The sequence below is a fragment of the Sylvia atricapilla genome, chromosome 1 (assembly GCF_009819655.1).
Source record: "Sylvia atricapilla isolate bSylAtr1 chromosome 1, bSylAtr1.pri, whole genome shotgun sequence".
NCBI lineage: Eukaryota > Metazoa > Chordata > Aves > Passeriformes > Sylviidae > Sylvia > Sylvia atricapilla.
The window spans coordinates 86464881-86481475 of NC_089140.1; the positions used below are offsets into that span (position 1 = coordinate 86464881).

Here is a 16595-nt window from a genome sequence, read left to right on the forward strand (position 1 = left end):
CATGCAACATGCAGCCATGTTGCAAAAGTTGTGCCATCCTCAAAATTTTAGAAGCTGAAAATTTCCTTGCTCAAGTTTAGTGTGTGGCAATATATTTATGCTAAACTCCTTTGAAAAAAATAACATGTTGTTATCATCATGATTATAAATTGCTCAGTCATTTTCAAAAGCAGGGTGTGCAAACTATTTAATCTAAATCTAGTCTTCTGATAAAAATAATATAACTTGTTTTTATTTAGTATTATGAAACTCTATAAGCAATAATAATTTAAAACCAATTTGAATAGCTACATTCTTTGCATTCCCAATTAATGCTACTAGGGACTAGTAGCTGAACACAAAACCACATGGAAACATTTAGGATGTACTTTGAACACAGGCTTAGCTATGCTGCAACATGTGGATTCAGTCCCTCCTCTGTCCTCCCTATCAACCATAAATAATGTTTTCCATTTCCAGGTTCTACACACTGAACCTTGACTTACTGTGCCTGGCTAGAGACCAGGGCATGCAGTGATTAGGTACATGGCCCATGGATCCAGTTTTCAGGAAAACACACCCCTGTCTCTGTCTAGATGACTCCTGCTTAGGTAATTCCACAGCGCTGTCTTTTCAGGCTTTCTGCCTGCCCACTTATTCCCAGGGCAAAATACCTTTTGGGTATATCCCAAATTATATCTCAGAATATACCCTTAGGGGCAAAGCTGACCAGCCTAATGCTTTGCAGCTGCTGCTGTTGCCAAGGGGCAGCTTTCCTTTGCTCACCTTCAAATTCCTGCTGTACCTACTGTGCTGGTTTTTAACTTAACCCAGAGGAGCCTCTGGAGAGGAGGAGAAATAACCCTGACAAATCCAGTAAGTCGTGGAAGCACTTGATGCAGATGAAGGATCAGCAGGTGAGGGGAGGTAAAGCCCTATTACCTGTCATGAAAAGCAAGGCACACCCCTCACAGCAAGCTGTGATGGTGAGACAGGCATGTGAAGTCTCCTCATCTTGGACAATACAGCCCTAATCTTTTATCCTGGAGAAAGTGATGAATGACCAGCACTAGAAATAAAGAAGCGGCAGAGTCCACAGAAAGAATGACTGGAGCCAGGAAACAGATTATTCACATGCTGGATTTGTTTTCTGAAAGCCAAAGGGAAAACAGTCTGGGAAACAGGGCCCTGGTGGAACACAGGACCGTGAGGAAAGCTAGCAGCTAATAAGAAAGGCCAGCAGCCAGTGCCCATACTGCTGGGGAAGAGAGCTGCTGCCTGCAAAGAGACAGGCTTGATTCTGGCTGAGCAGCAGCTGCAAGTCCCTGCCCAACCTCCATCTGTACCTAACCACTCCTAAGCAGAGGGATGGCTTCTAAAATGCACTCAAGCTTAAAAGAGACAAGTAGCAGTTTCTACTGGGCTATACTTGAAAAAGAAGCAAAGGATTACAGGCTTACTTTTCAAGAAGGCAGCTTTCCATTTAACTACATTACATCAATAGTTAAAATCTCTTGAGTTCCTATCATTCAAGCAGCAAGACTTTTTTTTTCCAGACAACACAGATTACATGAAGTGAGAAAGCTACCTGAGAATCTTACATTTGCTTTCCTGGATGAATCCCTCTGTGATTCACTATCTGAGGGGAACAGAAAGAAAATATAAAGGAGGAAACAAGTATCTTGTTAGCTAGGCTCAGTGATGCTTGTCAGTATATTATCTCCTTCAAAATCCAATTTTTTGCACCCGTATCAACTAGTGAGAAAAATCCTGAGTGCACAGAGGATTGCTTGTTTTCCTCATTCATCTGCACCCAAGGCTTGCAAACCAGCATCAGCCTAAGAATCCTCACCTCACTCCTTGAAAGGACTTGTGACACTCACAGTAATACTGAAAGTACACATTTGTATAGCAGTTTCACTGGCTGCACACTGTGTTCTGCCTGAGGATTACTACACCAGCATTCTGTAAGAACTATACATTTAATTTTTTATTTTAGAAGGATATCTAAAAAAGCTAAGTGAGCCAAGCTAGCAGAGATTCACAGAGTTCCTAAACAACAAACACCCACAAGAGACTTACTGAAACCTGTGCTGATGCTATGTTGTCAACGGGTAAAACCACAGTCTGCAACACTCAGCTAAGACTGGAGACAACCAGAATTACAAGAATAAGGCATTTGTGAACTTCCCAAAATAGTAGTCCTTGTTAGTTAATATCTGCTGTCTCTCACAACTTATGTGGTTTTGGGGGGTGAGAGGCATGAGTGGCTCTGAGTACATTTGTGTGTTCATTCTCCGAGCAGCAGATTTTCATCAGAGCTAAAGAATGACCCACAGTATTGGGCATTCTCCTCACAGCCCCAGGCAACAAATCAATTTCAGAATAACCCAACTTATTCAGATATAATATTATCCTATTCTCGAGACACTTGAAAATGCTGGCATCGAACCTCAGTGCACGGTCAATACGGTCATGGGGACACAAACGAGAGCGTGTGACAGGCGGCAGGTGCAGATGCTCCAAGAGCAGCTTGGCTGGAGCACATCCCTATCCAACAATCACTCAGCCCATTAGCATACAAATTATGCAGACATGCATCTTTTGAAAGGAAAGAAAAATATACAGTGCAGTTACAGATAATTGCTTAACTTACTTCTGCAATTTCAGAATTTTTACTGTCTTTGGAGATTGCAATAGGGCAATGCTATGAAAGTCCTACCAAAAAAAACCCAATCCTACAAAATTCACAGAGTGTAACTCCTTTCTTAGCTTATATTTACTGCACAAAATGGAAGGAATGTAGAGGTAATATATAAAGTAACAGAGACTTATCATGGCTTATGAGTAATTTACATTTTTAAAAGAATTTGGTTATTTTTTACAATTACGTCTTCATGCAACTTTGTGCATTTTAAAATCTAGCTTGATATGGATGCATAACAGCAATCTTTACCAAAAAGGTTACACCTATTTATATACAACTTTTCTGAATATTTATACATGTTCATGTTTGAATTCATAATGCTGTATTAATTGCATAACAGGGCAATAACAAAGAGCTGTTGCCTTCTGATTTCTACTAAAAAAGCTTTGAATAATAGCAAGACTTCTTTTTAATTAAAAATCTTACATAGTCTCATTTGACTAAAGCATTCTTTTAAGACAAAACCACCATATATCTGCACTGTCAGTTGCTCTCACAAGCATCTGTAAAACCCATAATCTAAAATTTGACACTGTTCAGACTGATATTACATTGCATTACAGCTTTTAAATGTCAATAGTAATGCAGGTTTAATAAGCAGGTCATAAGGAAATAATAGTTTTAAAGAAATTTCTTTGGAAAAGCAGGTGTGGCATATAAAACTACCACTTAGTGCATAAAGTCTAATGTCTTGAGTATTTAGAAAGGTTGGCTGTTGCTACCTGAAGTTTCTCTTTTTATATAGCAATAAAAATAACCTGTAGTTGAAAGTAACAATTCAATATTTCCCATGCTTCCCTTCTTCTCCTGAATTTTTTGCAGAAAATCTGAATTCATGGGAAATTTTCTCTCATATTTTACATCCTCTTGTTTTGCTAACATCCACACAAAGTCAATTATATCAGCAACTTGCCGATATGTTCTGTACTCTAGATAGTGAAGTACAAATTCTATCAAGACAGAAAATATTCACTTTTGCCACTCCTACTTTTGGGTTTCACTTAAATCACTTCTGATGTATTCAACGAGGAATGCCTGCAACATGGAAGCCAGAGCCCAAAATCCAGCACATTCCAATATGACTTTGGATGGTTAATTTTCAGCACTACAGCTGAGCTCTTTGATGTTCCACTGAGCTTCAATTCTATTGCACAGGAAGCTCATTCATAAATCATGTTCATGTTAAAAAGCAAACAAAAAACCCCACTCTTCAGGGCATATCACTGGCTAACAAAATTATTTTTCAATTAAGACCTTACTTTTTGTACACCTTAAGTGAATTCTGTCTTAACAAACTTCAAAGTAATAACATACTTATATAAATACATTATTTCCCAGTAGTAACAACATTTTAATTCTTAATAAGTATTTCTCATAACCAAAGACCTGCTCACCTGGGGAAATAATGTAGAAAAAGTTTTTGAATTCATCCATCCAGACTTCTGCGAGCCGCCTGTTATTTTTGTTGATTATCTGCCCTGTACCTCCTGGGAAAGTGTACGGTGTTGCTTTTCTGAACACGTGCCCAACATGTGAACAAGTTACAATTTCCAAAGTGCCACCACACTGCCAGATCTGGAAGGGATAGAACAATTATTGCATAGTTACAAGTTATTAAAGAAGTTCCAAAACATTAATCACTTGTTCAAGGTGGGGAAGCAACACTAGCTGAGGTCTGGAAAAAATTCATACTGCAAGGAAGAGAAATGCATGTTTTTAGCTGCTCAACAGCTAAAGATGCACACAAGCCCAAGTAAGGCAGCATATGAAAATATTTCAGCCCCTAGAGCAATACCTCATCAGCCAGAGATTACTTTAAAGAACCGGGCAAGCTGACCATAAAGGAAGGAAAAGGCTCTCATGAATCACAGGAACTAACAGGTGTCTAAAATAGTCCATTACAAAACAGAATCTCCACATAAAAAAACCCCATACACTTCCCAAGTCTCTGAAAATACTTTCAGTTTTATCTTAGACCTTAAAAACGGCAGATTCAGAAAGCTGAAGTACTTCAGAAGAATCCCCACCTATGTACTTTTTTCTGAAAGTAAAATGAAAGGAAAAGGTGCTGTTCGGTAGGAACAAAAATGAGACTAGCACCGGTTAGGCCCACAATCAAATGAATACATGAAGTCATGAAGTTAGTAAAAAGCAAGAAGAGAGGGTTTGTAACAGAGGTGCTCACATTTCACTGACACATTAAATAATGCACAGACAACATCCCCCCTAACTGATGCTTCCCCAGCAGCTTTTCTACCTGAATTCCTTTTAACACACAAGCACTCATTCTTTAGAATAACCATCTTAATCTTTTAATCACAAAGCTCCACCAACAGTTCATCATGCACTTTTCACTGACAGATACAGTCTGTGTATCTCTGCTGGAGGAACTTAAGAGGGCAGGGAAAGGCCAACTGCCACAGAAGAGGACACTGGTGCAAGTAGGAAATCTGTGTATTACAGAAATCCACATGCACTGTTCTGATTAATAAATTAATGATTAATAAAGCACTGCAGAGTTTTACCTACCCTGAAGGAAATTTCTAAGTTTTCTCCACCCCAAATATCCATTCCAGCATCATATGTTCCAATTTCCTGAAAGTAATCTCTATCTATTGAAAAAAGGCCTCCTGCCATTGTAGGTGTCCTGGGGAGAGAAAAAAACCCAAAAAAACTACATCAGTCACTATAAAAACATACTTAGATATATTTCACACTTACAATGACAAAACAGCTGTTTATTTCCCAAGCTGCTAACATACTCCTTCTCAGTAAGCTTCCCTTCAAACTCTGTTACCATTGACGTACTCCCTAGCTCAAATTTTTCCAGAAGATGGAATTAGGTAGTGGCAGTTCTCCTTATTTTCTCACTTCAAACTGGTGTCTGGATAGAGAAACAGTCCCTAGAAAGCTGCTGTCATTCCTGAGAAAGACTTCTGCCTCCAATGCTGGTAAACTCATAAAAAGAAACCAGTTTCACACAGGAAAATTATACTTTAGGCTACTGTTCTTGAAACAGTTTCGGGAGGCCATTAAATAGCCCTCTTGCTTTCACTTATATTGCTTTATACAAGAAAATTGTACGGTCAGGGTTACATCCAGATTTTCCTTACAGATTCCTTATTGGTATAGTAAAAAAAAAAACCAATTCTGCTAGTAGTTTCTCAGAGCTTTAGAAACACCTCCCAATTTCAACTTTAGATAACAAATATAAAATAAATAAATTACATGTTAAGCCAATGACATAACTTTGTAGTTTAATTATTTACTTTCATTATGTACTTCAATTAATTACTTGTAGCATAAATGATTTTATATCACTAGGTACTTTCCTGAAATGTTATGGGCTTTTTCTGAAAGACACATAAAATACAAGCTAGATCACAAGGTAACTAAAAACTTATATGTCTTTTTCCCCACTAAAAGGAAACAGGGAGAAGAGAGAATTACAATTAGCCATATCCTGAGAAGACCTCTTAATTTCTTAAACTAAAGACAAACAAAAACCAGCAAAGGCCAGATCCTGAGTTTTATTTTAAGTAAATAATTCTCAGTTTTCAGAAAAGTAAAGACAGAAAATGTACATTTGCAACTGTTAAAAGGCACACATTACACACAAACTATCTTCTCATTACCTTTCTCATAAACCTACTACATAACATCCAAGTATAAATTCACCTCCCATCCCTCCTTTAAGACTTAAAGTTTGCATATAAATGCACACACACAAATATACATGCATACAACAAAAAAAAAATATGCACGTTTACAAAATAGTTTACTTTGTTATAGTAAAAGATAAAAATAAGGTTCAAATAAAAAAAAGTTTTGTTAAAAACTTGTGCATCATTGTAAGTGCTATCTGAAAACTCATAATTCTGCAGTAATTAACATAGAAATGAAAAATATTTCCAAAGTGACAAAGCTATTGATTCCTTTATTGCTACCAAAAGTCACCAACAACTGATCCATGCAAGAACTTTTATGTTGTTCCTTCAATCAGGCAACAAAAAAAAGCTGCCAAGTTTGACTAAGTACTTAACAGCCTTAGGTACTTACTTTCAAGTTTATCATAAAAAGCAAATCTCAGACAAAGATTTTAAAACCAATTTAATAATTTCTCCTTACCTAACAGGGAGGGTTCGGTCTCCTTTCCGTCGATCCATCTCTCTCTGAGGAACAGGGTACCAACGAAAATTCAACTTCCAGTTGAAGCCACCATAGGTCATGTCAGAACCTGCCATATATTCGAAGGTGTCATCACTGATTACATCAATGATGGGACACACTACTGTCCTCCTAGGAAAAGGAAGAAAGTAAAATTATTAAATTTTAAATTAATAAAATCTATTTATCAAAAGAGTAAAAAAGATGTTTTGGGTTTTTTTTTTTGAAATATTGTTTTTAACATATAATTTGAAATCTTTATAATACCATCTTTTAACAACATTATTCAATAAATTATTAGCAGGAAATATACTAAAATTCTGTCTTGCTAATTGTAAATCTGATTCAATTTTGGCAATGCCAGATTTTTTTTATAAATCATGTTTGCATTATTACCAGTAATAAATATTCATCCCTCTGCAGATAGAAATAATGATCTCAACTTTCTCATTGCTACATAGTGATTAGACAGAATACAAGAAGTTCTTGTATCTAGTTGAGTGGTCAAAGTAACTTGCATGTTTTGAAATTAAAACTTGGATATTAACTCTGGGTAAGTATTTTTATACACCCTTAGGACTAAGAGATGATAGTAAATGTTAACAATGTACAACTGCTGCATTACAGTTCACAGAAAGTGGCCTTCTTGTCCACTGTCCTGACATTATTAATATATATATTAACAGAAACCAATCCTAATAATCTTAAAGACACTTAAGTAACCATGCTCAAAGTGGGCTTCTTCTCATGGGAAGTTCTGTAAAAACATTCAGAGGTTGCTTGCAACTGAATTCAAAGGACTTAAAATATTCACAGAAATTTTAACAATATGTATTGTAGTCTCACAAAACCTGATTAATGATAACGGTTTACTTTGTCTTTACACAGTGCTAAACAAAGATTCTTCATTATTTGTGGCTTATTCATCATGTAACACTATATTTTGTAACATCAAATTGCAAGTGTGATTTTTATCTATAACAATAAAAAATTAGTGAGCTTAGCACTGGATTTTATTCTATTTAATATGTTGTCTATTAACAGAGTAGTGCACAACTACAGCTACTGTTCAGATGTATTTATATTTTATAGGGCAGACAATTCTCTCACTTTCGTCCCCAATACAATTTCCATTGCGTATTTAAGTGTAGATCAGCATGATCCCAGTAATTATTCTAACTTTAGAAAATACATCCCAGAAGACCAAGACACAGCCCAGATTTCCACAGTCAAAACCATTATGTAATAAAGGAATCACAATGAGAGCCTGAAAACAGTTCTTGTTCACAATGCTGGTGCTATATGAGATCAGGGCTTGATTTCTTTCTCAAGAATATCTTCCCAAATTCATGAAGTAATAAGCCAAGCTGCAGACTGAAGACATCAATTTCCCCTATTTCCTCAATTTCATTTGTTGCTCCCATTATTTAACACAGTATTCCATGGATCCAAATACAGACTTCACTTGAGAGTTTTACTTTTAAAAGTTTAACAAAATTAGCCTTTTATCCTTACACCAATGAGAATTTATTCAGCTCTTCAGAAAGGAGATATTTGCTTGTAGGCTATTTTGTAATACTTGGAAAATTTCTTAATAACTGAGAAAACCCAACATGGGTGAACAGATGGATAATTACCGGTCAGCTTTGATCCTTGCCAGCAGAGGTTCCAGCCAGCCTACTGTACATTCACAATGAGCATCTAAGAAGGTGATGACTTGGCCTTTAGAAGCAGCAGCCCCCTTTAATCTTGCTCTAATCAATCCAGAACGCTGTTCCATTCGAATCACATGAACAGGTACTTTTAATTTTTTCACATAACTCTCCAGTGGTCTTTTCAAGAAGTCTGTAAAGAATGATCAAAACAATCAAAACTGTTTGCTACATAGCTCAGCTTCTTTTTTTTTTTTTAATGAAGAGACTTGAATTAAGACATATTTCCTCTTGTCTATGCTTTTTCTACTTTCTCATCTAGTTTCCTCTACACTTCACAGTACTCCTTCCCACAATTCCCAAGTGTTTCAGTCAATAGCACAGAAAGCTCTTCCTCCTCTTTATTTCTTCATTATGGGAAACACAAAAAGGAAGAGAGGTAGAATGCTTACACAAAACCCAGATGGGATTCGCAAGCTTTTACCACAGAGAAGATGTGATACTTATTTTCAAAAACATGCACAAGTGCTTTGGGACATAAAACTTCTCTACCAAGGAAATACAGAAATGGTTTGGCTAGCTGAATATAATGAACTGCCTCCTACAGTAATGCAATTTACAGATAATTTCTTTGTGAGAAGTTTAAAACACAATCAAACTGATTTTTCAAGTGTGCTTTTCTCTAGGGTTTTCTGGCTAATATTTTTTCTATTAGATTATCACTACAACACCTAAAAAAAAAGGTAATAAGCCATATATAAATGAGAATCCATAACACAAAAAAATTCAAACATAGCATGAACTATGAAGAAGTTATTTAGAAATACAACAGCAAATTACCATATACCCAGAGACTCAAAATTACTCGCACTGCAAAGAGCTGTTAGGCTGTGATGAGTGATGCCAAAGGAAGAACGAAGAAGTGAGGGAGAATGCAATGGACAGTCATAGAAACAGACTTCTGCATTAACTCAGTTTCTAAATGTGTAATAGAGGCAAAATAGTCTTATTGCACAGCTATGGAATACTAGAATGCACACTGAAAGTACATGGGAGCTGAAAGTTGTACTACAACAGTACATGGCCTGTAATTGGATTTCACATGAGGTAGAAGTATCTCATACAAAAATAAGTGTGACACTGGAGGGGTGGTGGGGGGAAAGCTCGGCATTAACTCTTAGTGACTCTTGTAAACCTCAAGAATCCTGGCTGATTTGAAGGTGATTACCATTCCTTATCACTTCTCCAGATGAATGGGTTCTAATTGCCTTCTCACTTTTTTCTGTGCATTGTTAGACTGCCACTAAAACCCACAGAAATAAGTTCCGACATGTCTTGAAAGCTAAACTGTGCTAAAAGTACATAAAAGTTTGATACATCTAAATATTTGTCTCCAGAGAAACTCAAAGCAAATTAATTCTTATTTTGCATATGAACAGAGACTCAAATTAATTCATGTTTCTTAGTACAAACCAAGTGTACATGTCTGAACATTTTGCAAGGCTTTTGGGGTTGAGCACAGAGATCATGAATGAGCAAACATACTCATCTCTTTAAACTGTAGCTTTCCAAAGCTACTAATTTAAAAGAACTAGTTTCATGGCAAAAGAGACCAGCAGCCTTTCTCTTTATACTTGCTCACCGTCTGATGAGCAAGTCACACCAATCAACGTGCTTCTCTGCACGTTTCAGGTGTATTACTGATAAGCTTTTAAAGTAGTTTCACTCACTTCAAACTTAAATGAATGAATATGGCCTGTGACATTGGTTGTTGAATGTAGTTACATTAACAGAACAGTAGAATTCTGGCAGGGGAAAGAGAGAAAGATTGTGATAGTACAACTGCAGGCAGTCAAGAACTTGCATAAAGCACAACCTTACATTACAGAATGTCATGCTCAATGTATTGCATATGAAAATCTTGAGCCCTACATACATTTTCTTGGTAAAGGATTTAAAATTTCAATTTATCAAGTACTTTTAACTTTTTTCCCCCTCTAAGAAAGAATCAGAGATGTGCGCAGTGTTTTCACTGCAGAGGTAAAAAGGTTAAAAACAGTCCTTCTCCCACGTTTAACCATGTTTATCCATAAGAACATTCTTATGAACCATCATCTTGTTCAAAACTTCAGAAGCAAAACACGGTGACAGAACTCCAGCAACTGCGTCCTTAAAATACCACAGAGCTTCAGCAAAATATGCAGAGAAGATTAAGCTTGATACCTCACTCCTATAAAAACATAGTAAATACTTCGGGCATCAAGATTTCTGAAATCCCTTTGTTACCAGCAGTTAGGGTAAAATGCTCAAATCTAAGCAGCTATTTTCCTTTCAGAACACCCTCTCCAGGAGCAATACACATCCCTTACAAATTGCTCCCTTTGTTCCAGTAGCAGAAATCTAGCTATTTTGATTAGTCATGCATCCAGAAACTAGTAATAATTTCTTATAAGGTAAGACTTGATTTTTTTTTCCTTTAAATAAAAACCTCAAACATTTAAAGAATCTTTTAATGAATGTAATACATTTTGGCCTACAAGAAACACCAGGATAAAGCCATGGAGATCATTTTTTATACAAACTTATTGGTCATACTAAATTCTGTACTGAACATTGAGACATGAAGTTTCATGCATTACAGAGTCAGCTGCCTGTAAGTGACCCAGAATTAGAGTTGACTAATTTTTCAGCATTGCTTCATACACTTCCAGCAGAGTGAGGTCTGATAATATTAAAAAAAAAACCAAACTCGACATCCCCACAATACTTCTAATTTGGAACAATAAGAATACATGCTGTTTCATAGGTATAACTGTAACTCTTCGTGGTGGATATTCTTTTCAAGCCTCTTCTCTGTCAAAAGGGTGCACAGTTTTATCTAGGACCGAGCATATTCTGTGGAAGTAGTAGAACTAAGGAAACCAAAAGAGGAAATATATTCTGTTCAAGTCAACTAAGTGCATTAAGTTGAAAAGTACCTTACCAATTCTATTACTGAGTCACACTGATATGAATATAAATGAAAAATTAGGTTTCAAACCTTTTTTTTATTAAATGACAACAAAATACAAGTTTATAATTTTTATAAGCAGGCAAAAATGTTTTTTTTTAAGAAGTATGAATATTTTTGTAAGTATTGTTGGCAGAATTTATTTGCAGTCACATTGCTTTGACCTGTATCTCTGTAGCTAAGTTCTGTGGATGTGGTCTGTCCTGATGCAATCTGTCTACCACACTTGGGTGCTGACCTAGTTTGAGGTACCAGCTAATGGGGATTTCTCCTGTTTACTGTTTGGAACTAGTTACCAAATATCAATACTTAAAAACTGAAGTTGCAGTTCTGATCAGTAACTAGAGGACCATGTTACAGATTCATCTTGTTTCTTCAATGCTTTTCTTTTGGGTGAAAATAAATGCACACTATTATGCAAATTCATTCTTCTAAGAGCATGACACTAGCAGGTACAAAGTGTGCTTCAGGCAAACTGAATGCTTACTTTATTCCAATTAAAATGACTCTGATGTTAGAATTCAATATACAATAATACTTGGGCTGAACATTGTCTTTTTCTGGAAAAGTACACTGTTTTAATTCAACACAAACAGAATACTTAAGCAGCAAACACAAACCCATCAAATCTTCAGGCATCGTACCCTTCTGTTTTGTTTAATCTAAAAGCATGCTTGATGGAACCATAACAAGTTCTTGGAAAACAGAACAAAAAAAAATCCTCTAAGTAATTGTTGAAAATAACAACAAAAAAAAAGACGCCTAAGTGATCTGAAATGAAGATCACAGGCTTCAAAAAGAAATACTGGAACAGGTTCAGTAACACCACCAAAGAAAGTATGAAATGCTCTATCTTTCAGCCTGGAATTAAGTTAATTTGTTTTTATTACCAAACCCAGAAACAGCTAATTTATCTAGAGAAAGCCACATGCTTTTTTAAGTGGACTATAATTCTATGATTCATAGTGGGGACACTTATTGCTACGTTGAAATTGATTTTTTTCTAAAACAGAAACTGAAGAGGCAAAACATATGTAATATGATGTCTACATATTCTAATATTAGCTAGTTCCTTATTTCTAGGTCATACTGAAAGCTGACTTGTCTCAAATAATAATTAGCACTGATTTGAATTAGTGCCAAGAACTGCTTTGATAAATAAAATGTAGGAATTTTAAATAAAGATTAAAAAACTGTATCAAGGAGTATAATTACAAATTACTCACAAGTGCAAAAAGCAAAAAATTTGATGTCTTGCCTTTGTAAAAGCAGAAGTTGATCATGCCTCTCATTTAATCTGGAACACGTTTCTGTGGCACTTTGCATAGGCATTTCTCCTCTGCTGCCAGAATGTAATTGTATTTAATGCTTCTATTCTTTCTTCCAAATTGCACTGGAATTAGCTGAAGCACTTAGAGTTGATGCCTTAAGTTTTAACTTCCATATTTTCCAGATTCTGTACTGCATTAGTATATAACTCTGAACTTCATATAAAGTGTTAGCAAGTCCTCTTCACAGTTTAGTCAGACAAAACAATCCTTTTCCAGCCTGAGGACCAAGGACAACATTGCAGCTTCAGGGCCCAAAAGTATAAATAGAGAACTGAGGAGAGCAAACTGGGAGAATGGGACTTCATAACCTCAAGCTGTGATTGGACAATGACTCCATTATGTAAATAGACCAAAACTTACAAAAGTGTGAAAACTCATGATTCAGAGTCCATCTTGGGTCCATCCTGGGCGTAGCCACAGCCAGGCTCTTGTACTGCCCAAGGTGTATCCTTTGAAGGTGTTTTAGTAAATATCTACTTTATTCCTTTAACACCATCTGGCCTCTGATCCAGGAAGCCTCTCTAGGCACCAGAGTTTGGTAAAAAAGGAAAAGCAAAAGCCAAGTGAGAGTGCCTAAGAGAGCAAAGGAGCAAAGACAAGTGCAAACACAACTCAAATGCGTGTGCTGTGCCTCCTCAGGAAAGCAGAGCGGTGAGAGTGCAGTTGGCTGACGGGATCTGTCCCGGCTACTCCACAGGCAGCCGTGCTCCACACCTACCCTATGTGGAATGGGCCAGCTGGCACACCAGGCATCCTGCATACACACATAACCTGAAGGACCAACTCAGCATATTGGCTACCACCTTAGTGCTGAAGCAAAAATCCACTTCTAATGGCCTTCAGCTACAAAAGCTCCTGTCACCCATAACAGGTTCCTAACTACCCTAAAACCTCCCACCAGCCGCTGTAACCCATGTACCATAGGGCTACTTGGGGCAAATACAGCACCTCTCGTCATAAACACAAATCTTGTCATCTGGACAACATCTTACTCTGAAGCTGGAATTACCATAGGCAGCAAAACATGAATTTTGCATCACTGGAATGAGAAGTGACAGGCTGAGATGTCAGCATGCTGTAAAATCCTTTGATGTCTGACACATGGGAATTCCTTCTGATACAGGCAACAGCCTACAACTGGTGACTGTCAAAGAGTTTTTCTCTAGTGGCCTAGTAGCCATTGATTACAGCAGAAAACTTTCAAAATCAAAATAGAGGGGGGAAAAATGTGGATCAATATAAAAATATAGACATGTTTTATTTAGTAAACCTGTACTATCCTCTCACCTCCATCTGCCAACACAAGGAAAAAAAGTACTTCATAACCCACACCACCAAGAAATATTAAGCAAACAACAGGCCAAATATCAACTATTAAACAAAATTAAATGTTAATTATTATATAGACTATTATTTTTATTCCTAATATGCTGCAATTTAAAAATACTACGGAGATTAAAGTCTAAACAATATTATTATATTTTACAAAAAAATCAGCTTCAAGTTTTGCTTATTACACATGGCAAGTTTCATTCTGTAGCATGGACTTTTCATCAGGAGCACTATTTATGAAGAAATGGAACCTCTTGCAGCACAGAAACTGAATTTTAACTTCCCATGAACTGAATAATCAAAATTGATCCCTCTGAACACCAAGCCTAATGGATAGTAAATTTAAATGTGTGCAACAGAATCCCCTCTGCTATTACTCACCGTGTGATTCAAGTATTAAACGCCCTCAAGCTGTATGAATGTGCTAAAATCCAAATGCAAAACATTAAAACTGTAACAGAATAAATCCCCTAGCAAACACAAAGCCCATGCTGCCAATGGAAGAGTAACCAGACAGATGAAGTTACAACAGCTTTCAGTGCAGAATGATCCATCTCTATTTCAAAATGGGCACTGCTCCCTCTGCCACCCCCTGCCCCAGGTGCTGTGTTGTGCTAAGGAGGGCTAAGCCCACATCAAATCAGCTTCACTTTTTGAAATTGTCTTGGGTTACGTAACCAAAAAACAAATCTTTATTCTATTCCATCTGTTGAAACTGGCTGGGGAGGTGTAACTCCAGGGGAAATCTCTCTTATTTCTTATAACTCCAGGGGTAAGTGGGGCGGCTGCCTTTTTATAATGGGCCAGGTATTAAAATCAGGTAGGGCATTGCTCCTTATCTCTTTCCACCCTCCCGAGGGATATCTGCTGTTAATGGGCCATTAAAGCTCACCAACGACATGACACATTACATCATCCCATTGTGAGATGTTCCACCCAGTGGGAGGAGCCAAACCATTCCTACCTAGCTAAAAGCTGAGACATAGGGACACCAGATTCTGTTTTCCCACTGTATTTCTGAAGGAAAATTGCACCCATCTCGCCAATGCTGGACCCTTTCTACAATGACCATCTCTACTCCAACAGAACCACATCTGCTACTCCAGGAGGGCTTACTTTGGACAGCTTCCAACACTCTGACCAACAGGGTGTCACGTTCTATTTCTGACTGTCAGGGTTTCTAGGATTTTCTTTGTTTTGATTGTTTGTTGTTTGTATTACTACATTTGTATTCTTAATATTTCTAGTAAAGAAATGTTATGCCTATTCCCAAATCTTTGCCTGAAAAGCCTTAAATTGCAAAATTATAATAATTCGGAAGGGGGTGGGGGGTTACATTCTCCATTCCAAGGGAAACTCCAGCTTTCCCTGGCAGATACCTATCTGAAATATGAAGAGCAGCAAGCTATAATTTGATGTCACCCTTACCTCTCTCACTGGCATCATCGACGAGGACGATCTCCTCCAGCATGTGCCGCGGGGAGCGGTTGATGACGCTGTGCACGGTCCGCAGCAGCGTGCTCCAGGCCTCGTTGTGAAACACAATGACAACGCTCGTCGTGGGAAGGTTGTCTGCATACACCTTAGTTTTACACCTACGAGCCAAATTAGAGCAGGTGTTTGTAAAGGTCAGGCCTTCAGGTAGAGCTGCAAGTCTGAGGTTTCTCTCTACTAACATCCCTGATATATCAGTTTAATGCAGGGTGTGACAAAGGAGCATACAGTGCACATTTTATGGATGCTCAAAGTGCTGCAAAATTCATCAAATTAAAAGAGAATTGTATTCACTTTCCAAAGTTAGCATAGAAAATCATAGGTTTAGCTCTCCTAACAGCATATATAGGGCTTTTATGTAAACTATGACATGCGCTTCAAGTAACTGCAAATTGCAGCCAAAAGTTTTACATTCTGTAACACTATTTTAAAACAAATCTTTTCATTATCTTCTAGAAAAATCAACACACTGTACACAAAGTACTGATCACAACTCTGAAAAAAATTCCAATTCTGCTCTAAAATATAACCACACAAACGTAAGTGTTCTCTGCACAGATCTGCTCCTCCTGCATATTTAAAAATTTACTTATGTAAGATTTGATGTTATTAATCCTTTAAGAATCAAAATTAAAGAGATATATGCAGATCTCAAATAAAAGAAAAACACTGAGGTGGAAAAAGAAATATATTCAATGGAGCTCCATTCCAACAAAAAAGCTTTTATTAGATCCCAAATTGTTGAGTCAGTTCACTGTAATGTAACCTGATCTAAATGCTACAAAAATACATTAACAAGTATTCACGACTATCATCCTAACAGCAGCAGTATCCAAGGGCTTGAGAAGCACAGAGTGCATATCCTCTACCCTAAATAGACAAAAGCAATGCTTAAGGAACAGCCTGCCAATACAACAGGATCA

At 37.0% G+C, this 16595-nt stretch overlaps 1 protein-coding gene across 2 annotated transcripts in view; it reads right to left on the reverse strand.

Annotated features, from left to right (window-relative positions):
- The window catches only part of GALNT1 (polypeptide N-acetylgalactosaminyltransferase 1), an 88234-nt gene that overhangs the window by 9101 nt on the left and 62538 nt on the right, over positions 1 to 16595 (reverse strand). For both annotated transcript variants that reach the window (XM_066327101.1, XM_066327112.1), the window contains 5 exons: positions 15607 to 15773; positions 8491 to 8698; positions 6815 to 6985; positions 5216 to 5333; positions 4081 to 4261 (listed from right to left, as the gene is read on the reverse strand). In XM_066327101.1, the coding sequence (XP_066183198.1) occupies positions 4081 to 4261; positions 5216 to 5333; positions 6815 to 6985; positions 8491 to 8698; positions 15607 to 15773 (845 nt within the window). The remainder of the gene's footprint in view (positions 1 to 4080; positions 4262 to 5215; positions 5334 to 6814; positions 6986 to 8490; positions 8699 to 15606; positions 15774 to 16595) is intronic.